The sequence below is a fragment of the Aplysia californica genome, unplaced genomic scaffold, assembly GCF_000002075.1.
Source record: "Aplysia californica isolate F4 #8 unplaced genomic scaffold, AplCal3.0 scaffold00028, whole genome shotgun sequence".
NCBI lineage: Eukaryota > Metazoa > Mollusca > Gastropoda > Aplysiida > Aplysiidae > Aplysia > Aplysia californica.
Window position 1 is genome coordinate 1,584,346 of NW_004797298.1, and position 15,443 is coordinate 1,599,788.

Here is a 15,443-nt window from a genome sequence, read left to right on the forward strand (position 1 = left end):
CCATCGACCCACCACCATCGTCACCACCTCCATGTCCCCCCCCCCCCCCGCACATCACCATCTCCGTGACACCCCCATCGCTCAGTACAACCATCACTACCTCTACCAACAAACATGACCATCACCACCATCCCCTCCACCCTTCGACCTACCCAACACCACCAACATCCTCTACACCCTTCCACCCACCACCATAACGACCATCACCACCATCCCTTCCACCCTTCCACCCACCACCATAACCACCATCACCCCCTCCCCCACCCTTACACCCACCACCACCTCCATCTCCACCCCCTCACACAATGTTGTTTTACTGAATGCATTGTTTCCCTGACTAATCTCACCTCACGTGACCGGCCATGTGCATGCTTAGAGTACCAATGAGGCGTTCACTGGCGAAGATGGCGATGTCATTATTGATACTGTGACGCTCCACTGGGATCTTTCCAACAACGGGCCTGTGAACAGTACCTCGGCGGTTGACAGAGACGAGGAGGAGAAGAACATGTATCTGCGCCAGCTGGAAGAGAGGAAGAGGCATAGAGAAGAACAAGAACGACAGAGGAAGATCATGGAAGCGGAACTGGCCAGGTTAGCGCGGGAGAGAGAGAAGGTCGAAACAAGAAGGAATGGCGAGAGATCTAGGCTAGAGAGAGAGAGGCAACGAGAAGAAAAGAGGAGAAAGAGGCTGGATGCTCGGAGGAAAGCCGAGAAAGACCAGAAAAGACAAAGAATTGAGGAAGAGAGAAAACAAAGAATTGAGGAGGAGCGAAAACAGCAAGAAGAACGCGAAAGACGAAACGAGGAAGAGAGAGAAAGACAGAGACTGGAGGAAGAGAAGAAGCGCAGAGAGGAGTTGGAAGAAAAGAGGAATCAAGAAAGAGAGAAGATAGAGAGAGAACGCCAGAGATTGGTGGAGGAAAGGAAGCGGCAGGTGGAGGAGAGGAAGCAGCAAAGACTGGAGATGGAGAGAAGACGGCAGGAGGAACGCGAGCGAAGACAGAGACAGCGCGAGCAAGGCAATGGCGGGACAAACGAGCCTCCGAGCAACGTCCGTCAGCACCGAGACCGAGCCCGTCTGGAGGAAGAGCTCCGGCGTCGGGCTCGACTCGACCGGGAGGAACGACTCAACCGGCGCCGAGACCGGTACAACCGACGCCGGAAGCCGGGCGTGGTTACCGTCAACGTGCTGGACAACAGGGACGAGGAGAAGGAGGAGGACGAGAAGAAGGAGACCCCCGTCAATGTAGCCTTTGAAGTCCTGCGGGTAAATCCTGATTTCTCTCAGACACGCTGTAGTGTGTGTTCTTTCTCCCTTGGTCCAAGTACAATACCTTACTATGCTTGATTGGCGAGAAGCCCTCCTCTGCAGCAATTCAATAGCTGTTTTAACACCAAGGCACTTCTTTCTGTGGGTCTTCTTGCCCTTGCTGGGGTCTCGGGCTTTGCCTCTGAGCGCAACGCTTCATGTAGATATATGTTTCACTTCCACTCATTAATGATCCATTAATTAGTAGAGCACAGCTCTCGGAAATAACAAGTCATTTATTCTTAGTAGCTAGGCTGTGCACCAGAGTAGTTTATAGTAGGTAGACTAGTATTGTATCTAATGATGTGTCGTATTTCATTATGCTTTTTTCCAGTGTGATGGAGTTTTTATTTTAGTCTCGAGTTTTTTTAGCAGATACATTTCATAAAGAATAGGGTGAAAGATATAAAGAGGAGGTCAAAACAAATCAAAATCTTCAACTTTAACCTTAGGGACCTTAACAAAAGCCATATGACTGGGGGGGGGGGGGTTATTTCCTTGATTTTTGTCTAACTGATTTTGACAAATACTTTTTCATGGGCTTATGTTTGCTTATATCGCTTTGCCGTAAGGACGTCAAGCTCGAATGTTCAGCTTTTTCGGAAGGGCGGGCTAAGCTCAGGCTTATGGGGTTTTTTAGTTGGGTTTTTTTAGCTGGTTATGCCTGAAGCAAGACGCCTTTGCTATGAAATACTTACTGTTGTGTCAGCTTTGCTGGAAGTGACGGGTGGTCAGAAGGGAAGGGTTTAGCTTGTCAGATTCCTGGAGGAAAACATTGCTTGCTTTCGTGTTTTCATTTGCTTGGTGGTTTTTTTAAGGAAGAGAAAAAAAACGAGGACTTGAAAATAGATCTCTTTACGATGAGGCTTATTTGAAAGATGCGGGAGGGGGTTCTTCCCTTTTGTCATTATCAGTATGTGTATTTATTTTTGTGGTCAACATTGGATGTAAGATGATCAGCTATTCCATTTTTAGAACGTTATTTGTATGTCCTCTGTGAAAAATGTCCAACTGTTGTGTTCCACGGCTGAATGCGAACTCGTAGAACCTATTAATTTTACTGTGTGCCCAAGTATAATATTATTATTATACATTCTAGGGTCTTGTTCAGGACATTCTGAAGGTCAACGAGGTTTCGTGTTTTCGGAGATAGTATGGCCTTTGTCGGGCTCACTATATTGCCATGATCTCAGTCTCAACATCGTGGTATGATATTATATGCCCAGTTACATTCACGCTGGGTTATTTGTTTTGCTGTTTGTTTGGCAGGTGGGGGGGGGGGGTGGTGGTTAAAATGTACCGATTTTGCAAGGAGGAAACAGGTCGGGGCTGTCTCTTCTCTGTGGGGCTTTTGCTTAAACCTGTTTTTGTGTGTGATAGTGATAGCAGCATGCAGTTTGCAAGGAATGGTGTGGAGAGTTTTCAGCCTTCAACTTTACTCTTTTCGCTAGCAGCTGAGCTTGTAAGCGCTTCTGCTTTGAACAAAATCTACTGATTTGGGGTAACCTTTTATCATAATTTTTTTAATGGTATGTCTAATACGGTAGTTTTTGTGTCTTGTGAGTGAGTTTTGCTCTGGGATGTGTGAGTGGCTGTTGCAAATGGCCTCGTTGGTTGAAGTGGTCTTTGAAAATGACTGCGATCATGGGCATTGAATCTTGGAGTCTTTGGACTCTTGTTTAAGTTGCTCACCAACAGCACGTGTTTTTTTTTATTTTGTCCTCCTCGTGCTTCAAATTTGTCGAGTCGCTGTAAATATGTAGAATGAGGAACAGGAACTCGTTTTTACAAGAATTAAAAGAGGTGAATAGTTGTTTTAATGTGGGCCAGTGTGTGTTTCTCTGTGTTTGTTGGGAAAATAAATATCTACTCAGTTGTAACAGCAGATTATTCTGTTGTTGTTTTGGGGCTGTTGGTTTTTATTATTATTATTATTATTATTATTATTATTATTATTATTGTTGTTATTGTTGTTTTATGGACGGATGACTCAAAATTTTAAGAAACAAAAACAAAAAACAAAGGCAACCTGAGAAGTTTCTTCATTCGCGCCACGGTATCATGTACTAACCCCAATGATGTGTATAGTTCCTGGACTCCTCGAATACTGCCCTCTGGTCACCGCTGCCACAGGTTTCCGTTCCTTCTCCTCTGACTTCACTCTCCGACACTAACCCTGACTGATGTACTCATGGCAACTCTCCTGCGTCATTCCGCTCACATTTCCCATCCTATCTGCCATGTGGCCTCAACGTTCTACATCTATACATTATTTATTTATTTATTTCGTATCATACTCCTCGGCATGAAATCATTTATGACCATCACTATCATTTCCCCCTTCTTATGACATGTCGTGTTCTTTTTTTTTTCAGACCTTTGTTTTGTTTTGTTGTCAGCATTTCCCCCTCTGTCTTCCAACTTTCTTTTCTTTTTTTTTATTTCAAATTCCCTTTTCCCTTCTTTGTTTAAATTTTTTTTCCTTTTTTTTTTTTTTCAAATTCCCTTTTCCCTTCTTTGTTTAAATTATTTTTCTTTTCTTTTTTTTTATTTCAAATTCCCTTTTCCCTTCTTTGTTTAAATTTTTTTTTCCTTTTTTTTTTTTTTCAAATTCCCTTTTCCCTTCTTTGTTTAAATTATTTTTCTTTTCTTTTTTTTTTTTAAATTTCATATTGTGATTTGATTACCTGGGATCATTACCCTCCTCTCATAACTGGTTTGTGTGCACCTACGCACTGTGCAATAGCCTTGCCAGTCTGCCAGTTGCATACAATGTACACAATGTACCGTGCGACACTCGCATACGTATAGACTGTTTCACCTGTACATGATAGACCCAACGTGTATTCTGTGGCTCATGAGCTCTTTCCTTGTTTCAGTCTGAGCCAGAGGTTGTTGTGAGTGTAAGTGATGCTGCAAGGGTTCCTGGATCTGTTGCCTTCATGTGCATGCTTTATGTTTCTCTGGCTCTCACCCTCACACCGTCACACCGTCACCCTCACTCCCTCACGTCCTCAATCCCCCACATAAACGATTCCTAACTTAACCCCAAGAAAGTCTTTTTTTTTTCATCTTCCCCATTATTGGCCTCAGCTTGTTGGTCATATGCTGTATTTCTTATGCCTACGGTTCTCGTGGATTTTTCTTTGGAATCATGAACGGAAGCCCTTAAATTAAATTGCGTTTTAAAGTACCCCGAAAAAAATCAGCAAGAAGAGAAGTGTTCTTTTGTTCCCCTATACTAGCAAAGACGTGAGGTATGAAAACTATGAGCAGGCAAAACCAAAAAATTCTACTTGATTAACAAGGTGAAGAGGCAAAGCAAAACTTAAATAAACTAAATGGGGTTGTTTGTCCTTTAACTTTTTAAAACACTTCTGATTCCTGGAAATCTTATAATAGTTAATAAAATAATAATGTTGTCACAAGTGTGTAAAGATTTTCTGCACTTTTTAACAGAGCCTTTGGCTTAAACGGTCATGGTCGTTGGCCCATACATGTATTGAAATGGCGTAGGGGAGGGCCTATTTATTTTCAGACTTTTTAAAGCAATAATTGTTCAGACTAACAGTTTGTTTCTTGAGGAATGCAGCTGCAGATGAATGCGCGTATCATTAATCCGCTGAGTGAAGAAGATGCTTTATTTACAAACAGGCCATAGTAACATCATAGTAATATTGTGCGGTTTTTACAACAGTTTGGATGTATGAGAAAATGTTGCTCCTGCAGGCTTGGAATGCGTGTTATGCTCTCAAAGGGGCGTGGTGTATAGCTAGCATATCATATCAGTGAGCTTATTCAGAAAATAATACTCTTCCAACAGGAATGCCATTATGCTTGCAGAATGTTTGCCGAATTTGTACAGTTGTCAAAACTATATTTTGGGGTAGAGCCCTTTTGGGGGGGGGGGGGGGTATTTTTGTTGGGGGGGGTCCCTAATTTTTAAATTTTTTTTTGGGGGGGGGTGGTTTTGTTGTTGTTTTTGTTTGTTTTGGTTTTTTTTTGCTGTTGTATTTGTAAGCATTTTTTTTGCCCAAGAAGACCAAGCGAGCAAATGTATTTGCTTCCTTTACATCCCAGTTTCTTAATTGTATGATTTTTGTTGTCCCAGTTTTATGTCAGCTCGCACTGCGCACCTGCACGTAGGAAATGAATTAATTAACGCATTATTATTAGCGAGTAGTCTGCACCTGCACTGTCAGCTCGCTTCATGTTGGCCTTTTTGTAGACGAGTCCAAAACTCGTTGTGTGGGAACAATGTTATCGTTGTAGATTTCCCCAGCCCCCCGTTTGCCTTCTTCTAGCTTGAGCATTCGCTCTTCTAGTTTTCCCATTTCTCTGCCCCCCTCTCACTCGATCTGCTCTGGTGAGTTTGATGATCACCATTAACTCATCCAACTGCTTTCTAATCCCCCTTCGTTTTCCTTTTCAGTAGAATTGAGTTTCTAGGCAGATGATTTCTTGTCTGGATGTTGATTTGTTTTTATTTGTTTGTGCAGTAGCTTAGTCTAACAACATTTTTTTTCCTCTTTTTTTTGGTCATTGGTGTGTCTTTTCACACTGGTTTATAGTATTATATTCTGTTCACTCGATTTTGGTTTTTTTTCAAAACTTTGTATTTTGGTGAATACAGTCCCTCTGTTAAGAAAGATTCTAATAAGTGTGCCAATAACTGTTCTGGGAAGTTGACAGTGTTTTATCTGTTTCAAGGTTATTAATCAGCAGGTTTCAAGGATTGTACTCCTTAACTTATGTCATCTTTCAAAAGATTCTTCATTTTGATCATGTTGGGGGGTCTAGTATGGTTATTTTTCTCAGAGAAGTTTCCATTAACTTTTTGCCATAAAGCAACATCAGACAATAAGCACTGGGTTGAGTCAGACCTATATGTCAGTCTTGTTGATATTCATCTGGAGTCAAAGAAGAAAAAAGTGAATAATTTATTGATCAGACATACATCAGAGGCAATCATTTGAATTGTGAGCCTAATTCAATCAAAACTATGTGAATGTTCTCATGAAATCAATAATAATAGTTTTCTTTTCCTTTGTTTCTTATTCTTTCATTTTCTCAGGAAGAATTTCAATAAAATTTTGCTGTAATATTAAACTGCTCATTTAATTTCCTTTTCATAACACAGAATTAGCTACTCTTCTGCGTGTGATACTTTTGATGAGAAATGGTAAAGTCTTGTGAATCTAGCTGTGCATCTTGTAGATTGTGTGGAAGAGTGCTGCATCCTGCAGTCCTAACGCATCTCGAAAAAAAAAAGTAAATAAATACAATTTTTAAGTTCTTTTTTTCTCAGTTTCAGTCACAGAAAGCTCCATCTATAATCTTTGTCAGCTCAAGTGTAAATTTATTGTTTGTTTCCCATCTTGTGATGGAGACTGAGCAATTTCTTTTTATTTTTAATCTGCAGACCACAGAGGCACCGCCAATCAACATCATCCCTCCACCAAGTTATGCTACCGGTCGCATGGTAACACTCGTTCTCAGCTGTTTTTCTCTATGTTCCAAGTATTTTTTTTTCGTACAAAAAGACGTGAAGTTATATAGTAAAGAACTAGATTATTTATGTTTTGTTTTATGTTCAGTTTTACATGAGGCCTTGTTTTGAAAATTGTATTAAGACATTAAGCCTATTAGACAATGAATGTACCTTCTATAAATACAATACTTATTCAGCAATTGTATGTTGTGCGAGAATATCAACATTTTGTACATCCATCCAGTGACTATTCATGTGTGGTAATCTGTATATGAAGTGTGTGTATGTGTGTGCATGTGTGTGTGTGTGTGTGTGAGAGAGAGAGAAAGAGAGAGAGAGAAGGAGAGAGAGAGAGAGAGAGGGATGGAGAGAGAGAGAGGGCGTGTTGATGGTCGTGTGTAGGCCTATGGACTTACGTCACTGGAGCAAATTTCTTTATATGGATATAAAAAAAATGTTATCTTATTTCATCTTATGTATCTTATCTTATCTCCTCTCATCTTTTCTTATCTTATCTTATCCTATATGCTGATACTCCTATGTATAAACCAACACATCTCCTATGTTTTCATTCATTCACGTCTATCTCTCTCTCTCTCTCTCTCTCTCTCTCTCTCTCTCTCTCTCCCTGTGTCCCCTCCGCAGCTCCACCTTGTTGCCCTGGACAAACCACTGGCAGGATCTATGCGTGGTATCCGTGGAGCCGACTACGAGTGTCACAGACAGGCTCGCCGCAGCGGACTGAGGGGAACCTATCGCGCCTTCCTCTCATCCGCCACACAAAACCTCAACTCTATCATCTACTACTCTAGAGATAGGCAGATTCCTATTGTGAACAAAAATGTGAGTCACACACTTTTCTTCTTTCAGGACTTTTTTTTCCATCTTCATAAGTACAGAAGTGTATGACGATTTGTAGTCTGTTACAGGAATACAAAGAGCTGTCTGAATTACTAGATGAAATACAAATTGGATCATTTTTGGATGAATGGGAGTGCTAATTATTAGATTCTACATTTATCGGTCATACTTAGAGCATTGGTGAGATGAATATGAAAAAAAAATATACACTTACCTAAATAGATACAAAGCTAGGTAGGCCTATGTGGCTTTGCTATGATGGGAGTAATTAGTAGAAGTAACAGGAGGACCTGTCTATGCCGATATATTTATACTTGTTTCAGAAAAAAATGCTGGAGAGAAAATACTAATTTCTGTAGAGATTTAATCTTTGAAGAAGCCTGCAGAATGTTTAACTTCTATCATTGATCAGATATTTTTTTCTCCATTGATAGTCAAACCATATACGTTTAATTTGAATATAGCTTACTTTTTTGCAAATTGTTTTGTTAGGTATGCTGTATAAAAGCTATTACATGGACAATTTTCCTATTTCTGGGAAGCATTGATCTATGCATACAGTACTTTGATAAGCTAAGGTTATTCCATAGCATCATGAGGCTGCTTTTGGTGGCTTTTAAAAGACAATTTTTTCTTTAAATTTTCTTCTAGGGTATTATTTTCATTTCTTGTGTTCTTCTTGTATCTCCCCCCCCCCCCCCCCCCCCCCCCCCCAACCCACACACACACATTTTATCTTGATATTTATTTAATATGTTGATGGTTTTTCCACTTTCTTCAGAATCAAATTCTGTTCAATTCCTGGGAGATAATGATTGATGGAGGTGGTGCTAAGTTCAACACCCAGGTCCCCATCTACTCATTTGAAGGCAAAGATGTTATGGTCGATGGACAGTGGTAAGTAGCCAACCAAGAAATTTGCTCGGAGCATGTCTTTTGTTTTTATCCTCCAGCTCTTGTTTCTTTTCTCTCCCCTTATTCTGACCTGCTTTGTCCTGATTTATAAGTATTATCAGGTTTGTTTGCCCACTTTGGTCTGCATTCTATATTTTTTTTTCCTTTGGTTTTTGGGGCAACCATATGGACCAGTGGAATTGGAATATAAGGCAGTGGTCTTTTTTCTTAGCACTTACAGCTTCTTGTGATTACAAATTGAACAGTTTCCATGTGTGCAAATTTTTCTTTATTTGATGAAAGAAAATGCCAATATATAGATATATAATATATTGGCTACAGTGCTGAGATAAAAGACCTTTAACGATTAAGAACATGGAGTGGGAGATTGTGATGTTTGAATGAGGATTGGGGAATTTTTATCAAGTAGGCTATCTTGATAATCAAATCCACTTGCAAAAAAGAAAGTACTGTAAGTTTGCAATTTGGTTCTTAAAGTTTCATGTAGCTCAGTAATTATTATTTTTGTTGTACATTACCTTGCAAATTTTTTAATTTTTAAAAAAATTTGTTTTGAGGGAGGGGAGGTTCTGATTGGTACTGAGCTTTAACTGATAGTAAATATAATACGCTTTTAAGTTTATTTATGTTTTCCTACAATTGATAAGTTTATACAGCATCATTTATGCATGTAAAATGTTGACCCAAAGCAGAAACCATAACTTTTAGCTAGATCTAACAGAAAGCAGGTTTGCACTTAAGTATGACCTGATGCCCATGCTCATAAATTCTCTTTCAATGAACCCGAGGACATTAAAAGGTGTCACAGTTTGGACCTCTTGAGAAAACATAAGAGGCTGAATTATTACCTAAGTCAGCATTAAACTCAATCATATTGTTTAAAATCAAACAAGTATTCAAGTGAGTACATACAAAAAGGTAAGTCTGCCTAGAATAATTCTGTGAGCAAAGTTTCCACAGACAGAGGAGTCTGCTTAAACAATAAGTCCACGGGACTGCCAGATATTGTTAAGTTTAGCTGGGTTTTCTTCTTAGAGAAGCTGCTAAAATAGAAGAAAAAAAAGAGGATTTTGTTATCTTTGGGTCTATCGTTGTTTTCAGATGAACCGTTTTCTATGTAAGTGGATTTCACTGTACTTACTAACTATTCAAGCAATGGGAATATGGCGTTGCTTAATGTGCTTAATTTTTTTTTCTGCTTAATGTGATCATTTATTGTGTTAAATTTTATTTTTGGGGGTAATGTGATCATTTATTGTACTTCATTTTTTTTCTTGTTAATGTGGTCCCTCTCTTCTACTTATGAAGTTTGACACCTTCTGCTCACCGTCTACTTTCAGGCCACAAAAGTACATCTGGCACGGATCTACTCAGAGGGGAGAGTTCAGTGCCGGCAAGTTCTGCGACAAGTGGCATTCTCGCTCCACCACCAACATGGGCCGTGCCAGCTCCCTGATCAAGCACATGCTGCTGGACCAGGAAGAGTACACGTGTAACAATGCGTTCATCGTGTTGTGTATAGAGAACACAGCCCGGCGGAACTTCTAAGCTGGGGCCACTGAGATTTCAATGTAGATGAGAAACAAGAACCTTGCAGTGCTGAATGGAGAGAATGAAAGGAAATGTAGTTGCTTTGCCTTTCACTTGTGTGTTGTTGAAGGAGAGGAGATGTGGAAGGCCAGCATGCTGGTTGGCATTTTTACAGTTTGTGTAATCTCTTGTACATTTGTCCTCTAGATGAGCTTCTCATACTATAGTCGTCAGCATTAAGTATTATCTATTTTATCTTGAGCTGTACTCCATTAGTGAGCCGTAGAGTACAATTTGAAATTCTTTGAATCTGTTTTTTATCTGATGTTTCATTTAATTTTTACAACAATAAACAAAACAAACAGAAAGGTGATGGTAATTTAGAACATCAGTTTTTTTCATATGCAAGGTCTGTGAGAGAATGTTATTCAGAGGAAGAGTGAAAGGGAATCGCGGGATGAACCAATGAAAGTGCTTCTTGCATGGACATCATAATCCTGACTTTTCAGTTGTACTAATCTAAATGTGTTTTTATTTTTTTAATGGTTTATGTTAAGAAGTCTCAAAAGTCAACAATATTCAAGTGCCTTATGTATAGAACATATATGCTATTGTGCAGTATGACTGCTGACACATATACTTTCCTCTGAGCGAGGGCCCATCCGTAGGGTACTTTTGTTTTGTAAACGGAAGAATGCCCAAGTCCCAACAATTAAAATGAAAAACTAAAATCAAGCTTTTGAGTTTATATCAATGTTAAGTATGTTTTATATATTACGAGGAAGATGATCTCTCCTAGAGAAATAGCTAAGGGTTACTTAATTATTAGTTATTAATAGCATAGTCATATGTAGACATACGTACTACCACAGACTTGTTCCAGTTTTTAGGAGGAGGAGCATTATGACAGAGACTTGTCAATAGAAAATGTTCTCGTCATGACGGTTCTGTGAGGTCTGATGTACGCTTTTTTCGAAAGTGCAACACACCAAGAACGTAGTAGTTGGGCATGTGCAAAAGTGCAGATGAAAAATGATGACTGATTTGAATGTGAGAATGTCTGAGAATTGGAAAGGAACAGCTGCAACTTCTGACTATCAATGTATCAAACTGAAAAATGAAATTGATGCACTTTTGAAGCTGTTGTTTCCATGTGAAAGGAAAGCCAGTCAGTGTGAGGTGATCTGAAACTTGAACCCTGTGTACATTGCTTTGTGTACAATCATCATACTGTATACGTGTCTATAGGAGCCTGGTGGAGAAGAATGATCCGAAAGTGGCATTGCAATGTGTGAAAAGGGTTCTTTCATCTCATTCTGTACAAGGAGGGCAGAGTCCCATTTCTATAGGGAACATTCACATTGTGTGATGCTTCTTACACAGATTTCATGTGTACATTTATGCTACAGCTTCATGCAGGATTTGACATCTATTTCTCGTTCGTGACCGGAACAAACAATACATCATTCCCTAGATCAAACCTTCATTAAAGCAGTGCAGCTAGATTATTTCTTGACGAGTTCAATTTTCTGCATAGTTACTTCACTAAAAACAAAAACTCATTGAAAAAAAATTTGCTTGAAGTCTTTGATTATTTTCCCCTTTTGGGCCTGTTTTTTTACTGTAATGAGTTCAAAACAAGAATGTGTTGCAAGAATTTTCTGGAGGCTAGACTGAAATTTATTTGCTGTCTTAGGAATAAGGACTATGTCTTTGACACTTTGGAGTTGCCTCCAGAAGCAGGTCTACAGACCAGCCCTTTTATTTCGCTTGTCCCGGTCACTCAGCATTGTCTGTTTTTAAATGGGTTTTTTTGTTTTTTGTTCTGTTCTAGTTTAAGTGTGTGTTTTGTATTTTTTTTGTTTGGGTTATTTTTTTGGAGAGGGAAGGAGGGGGTTGTATTGTTATGGGTTTTTTTGTTTTTTTTACACTAACTCGCTTGTGTCATGTGCCAGAACAGACTGACAGATCAGAGCAACTGTTTGGCTAGCACGATAGTTTTGTGAGACACAGGACACACCAAGTCTTCACAGCTCTTGGTAACAAGAAGAGAAAATCCCCAAAGCTTTTACCACATTTTGCTTTGCGCTACCAGTGTAGGCTGTTCATGTAAAATTTCAATGATTTGTTCTCTCGAGTATTGCTATCTTTATTTTAAAGTTTGCTTCTGGGTGAATAAGATCTACGAGGAAAAATGTGTAAATTAATCATGTTAGAAAAAAGATCAGAGAAATATTTCCTGCAGTGTAGTTCTGTTCTGGCACAGTGCACAAACTGTTTCGGTGCATGTGCACTCACGCTGAATGTACATTTTTGTACATAAAACTGACATGTCTAAATGAGACTGAGCTCAAAACTACAGTAAGGTAAATAGGATATTGAGTGTTACATTTTTTTCTAGAAATTTATTGTTTGGATATCTTTATTGTGTTCAGTCCCTTTTCCGGGCTTTAGGGTGGTAAATAAATTTTTTTCCTCAAATGCTGTGGTTCATAAAACAAGAGAGGAATTCTCCCACAGAACCACATTAAATTTGTGTTGCTTTTTATTTAGTGAGTGCACATAACATTTTTGTTCTTTTGATGTTAAAACATCCATTGACATGCCATGAACAATTCTCATTAAAGATGGTGCAAATCTTCAACTCATGAAGTCATATTGAAACTCATCATTTCAATACAACTCTTTTTCAGAAAGGATTTGTTATTGCTTTTCTTTTTGAATATTTATGGCCTAGATTCTATGTTCAGTAAAATAACTCCCCAAAAGAGTGTATCCAGCCCCCCACATGATACATCATTTGAAGTTCACAAACAATTCGTTGTCAGAAGCTATTTTCTTCTCCCTTTTTTAAAAATATGTCAAACTATATGCATGCTTTTTCTGTAACATTAATTTTTCTAATTGGGGAAACAGAAGCTGGTGCCGAGAGCTTCAAATTTCTTCAAGAACGGACACCATTTTTCACTTGACTCTATCACCAGCAGTCATGACTACCACTATTTATAATGAGATTTTGGAGCTGTTGCGTTAATCTACGGTGGTGTGCTTGTGTTGAGCAGTGCCACTAGAAATAGCCATCAGACTCGTATTTTTCCCGAGTGACATCCCTCGTGCTTCACATACAGCATAATGGTGAGACTGCCACACAAGTTCAGATCTACTCTCGTATACTCGTATGTCATCCAAAGGTCTGGACACTGCTTCATTCTATACTCGTAATTAGTATACGTATACATCATTGACAGATCTGCCTATTGCTTTGCACTTTTACTCTCTCAGATGACTAGTATGGTGTAATTGAAGTCTTGTGAAGCTCTTATTAAAGTTACATGATTTTAATAATTTGTTTGGTTATTTATTTTATTTTTTTTACTATTTATTTCATCACTTTTTTTTTTCCTTTTCTTCACAAAAAGAAGACTTTGTCCCTTAGTATATATTGTGATTGCTTTGCTATGAGGTTACTTCTTTTATCAATTTATAAACAATGAGACCTGGTGAATATTGCAAGAAAAATCCTCAAGTGCTTGCTGTAAATGACATTTCTTTCTCTGTTTTATTCAGTGGGAGATGTCTATGTATCTTGTACAAAGCTATTTGTTTGTATTAGTTGCTTTAGGGCCACCATGTGATATCTATCTACACAGAGTACGAAAAGTGTTCACCAACCCCCCTCCTCAAGTAAAAGTTTAAATTAAATTGGACTTAACGTTGAGCTACTTTTAGTGAAAAGCCAGCAAATAATTTTTAATTTTTCCATAATACAATAGGCTCTTCTTGATTGGCGTTTGAAGTTTTTTCTGTTAAAGTTCCCGCCCCACTTACCCGTACCTCTCGGAGTTTAAATTTGTAGAAAACACACAAAAAAAGAAACATTTTCTGAGTTCTGTTCATTTTGGGGGAAACAAACTCGAGGCATGTGCAGTTCTTTGTGCATTTTTGCAATCAACTTGGTGTAGTACCTAATGATTTTGCTTTGGTTTGTTAGCCTATTCTAACTTGTATTCATCCACTTACTGACCGAATTTATCATTGTGACTGCTTCATATTTCATTTCATTAATGTTCATATTATTATTTTCTCTGTCCTTGTTTTGGCTTTAGTATTGTAGTTTGTTCTGTTGGCTGTTTTATTATACGAATGTTTTATCTCGTTTTGTTCTGCTTTGTCATGATTTCTGCATTGAAGGAGATATGTACGAAATGAGAGCTATATGGTAAGGCAATTAATGATTGAATAATATTTATACTATCACCAACATCCTCAGAAAGCAGCCTGTCACACTTTCATGTACAAATTATGCTCTACCCAAACCCTTGTCCCTTCAGCAATCACTTTCTTGTTCCCTCCACCCCCATGGTAGTTTGTCTAGCCATCGTAAAGCTATACCAGAGGAGGAGAATGATGTGTTTGCTTAGAGCGGATCACGGAACTTTTTAGGTTAGTTTAACTGAACAATTCTTTTTGTTGTTTAATTTTATACAAGCATCTAAATTTAATTCAATAACGGTCTCTGGTTTGTTGAAAAATAGCTTAGGCCAGTTATACTTACGTTGCTTCACTATATGTTGTAGCAGTACCCATCAGTTAATGGTGCCTTCGCTTGACACTCAAGTTACTACACTTTTTCTAAAAGTCTTGACTAAAAAAGAAATCATCGGTTCAAAATGGCATGTAATCATTAGCAAGAATCATTTGAAAGTTAAATACATTGTTTCTTGTTTTTCCTGTGCAAGGTATTCATAAGCATTCTATTCATTTCCAAGCACACTAGGCCTGCTTCTGTATCTTATTATGGCAGAGTTGTGGAGTAAAACTGGTCTGCCTGGGGTGCAGTGTTTTCATGACTGTATTGCTTACGTTACCCGTTCCACAATATGTTTTCTATTCTTTTGTAAAAATTTTTAATGTAGCAATTATCAGAAGCATATTTGTCGTAAGGTGAAATGAACTTAGTGTGCCCTGTAGGGTTAGTCCCAACAAGGTCCTGATGTAGACTGCGCTTTTTGTTCAATAATAGTCTATAAAATACTGGTGATATTGGCCCCTTTTTCACTTCAGTTTCTCCACATTTAGATAATGAAGGTAGCAAAACAAACAAATGATCTGGTGATACTTTTTAGAACAGTTTATCTGTGAACTTGGTACAGTTTTTGGTTCATAAAATTCTCTTGTTAAAAAGTTGGAGAAAGGTATATGTCCAGTGTTACGTACCTATATCAAATACCTTTTCTGTAAATTTTCAAGAAGTCGTCACTGCGAACGCAATAAAAAACCAAAGTTCTATGGTGCTACAATTCAGTAATTAATAATATATACTATGCAACAACA

The 15,443-nt window shown here is 38.5% G+C and overlaps 1 protein-coding gene across 1 annotated transcript in view; it reads left to right on the forward strand.

Moving 5' to 3' along the window:
- Window positions 1-15,443, forward strand: part of LOC101855544 (collagen alpha-1(I) chain) — a gene marked incomplete at its 5' end in the record, with an annotated part of 40,753 nt that extends 25,310 nt beyond the window's left edge. Inside the window, 5 exon segments of the mRNA XM_035973615.1 lie at window positions 377-1,270; window positions 6,735-6,794; window positions 7,449-7,646; window positions 8,446-8,561; window positions 9,920-15,443. Coding sequence (XP_035829508.1) covers window positions 377-1,270; window positions 6,735-6,794; window positions 7,449-7,646; window positions 8,446-8,561; window positions 9,920-10,127 — 1,476 coding nt within the window.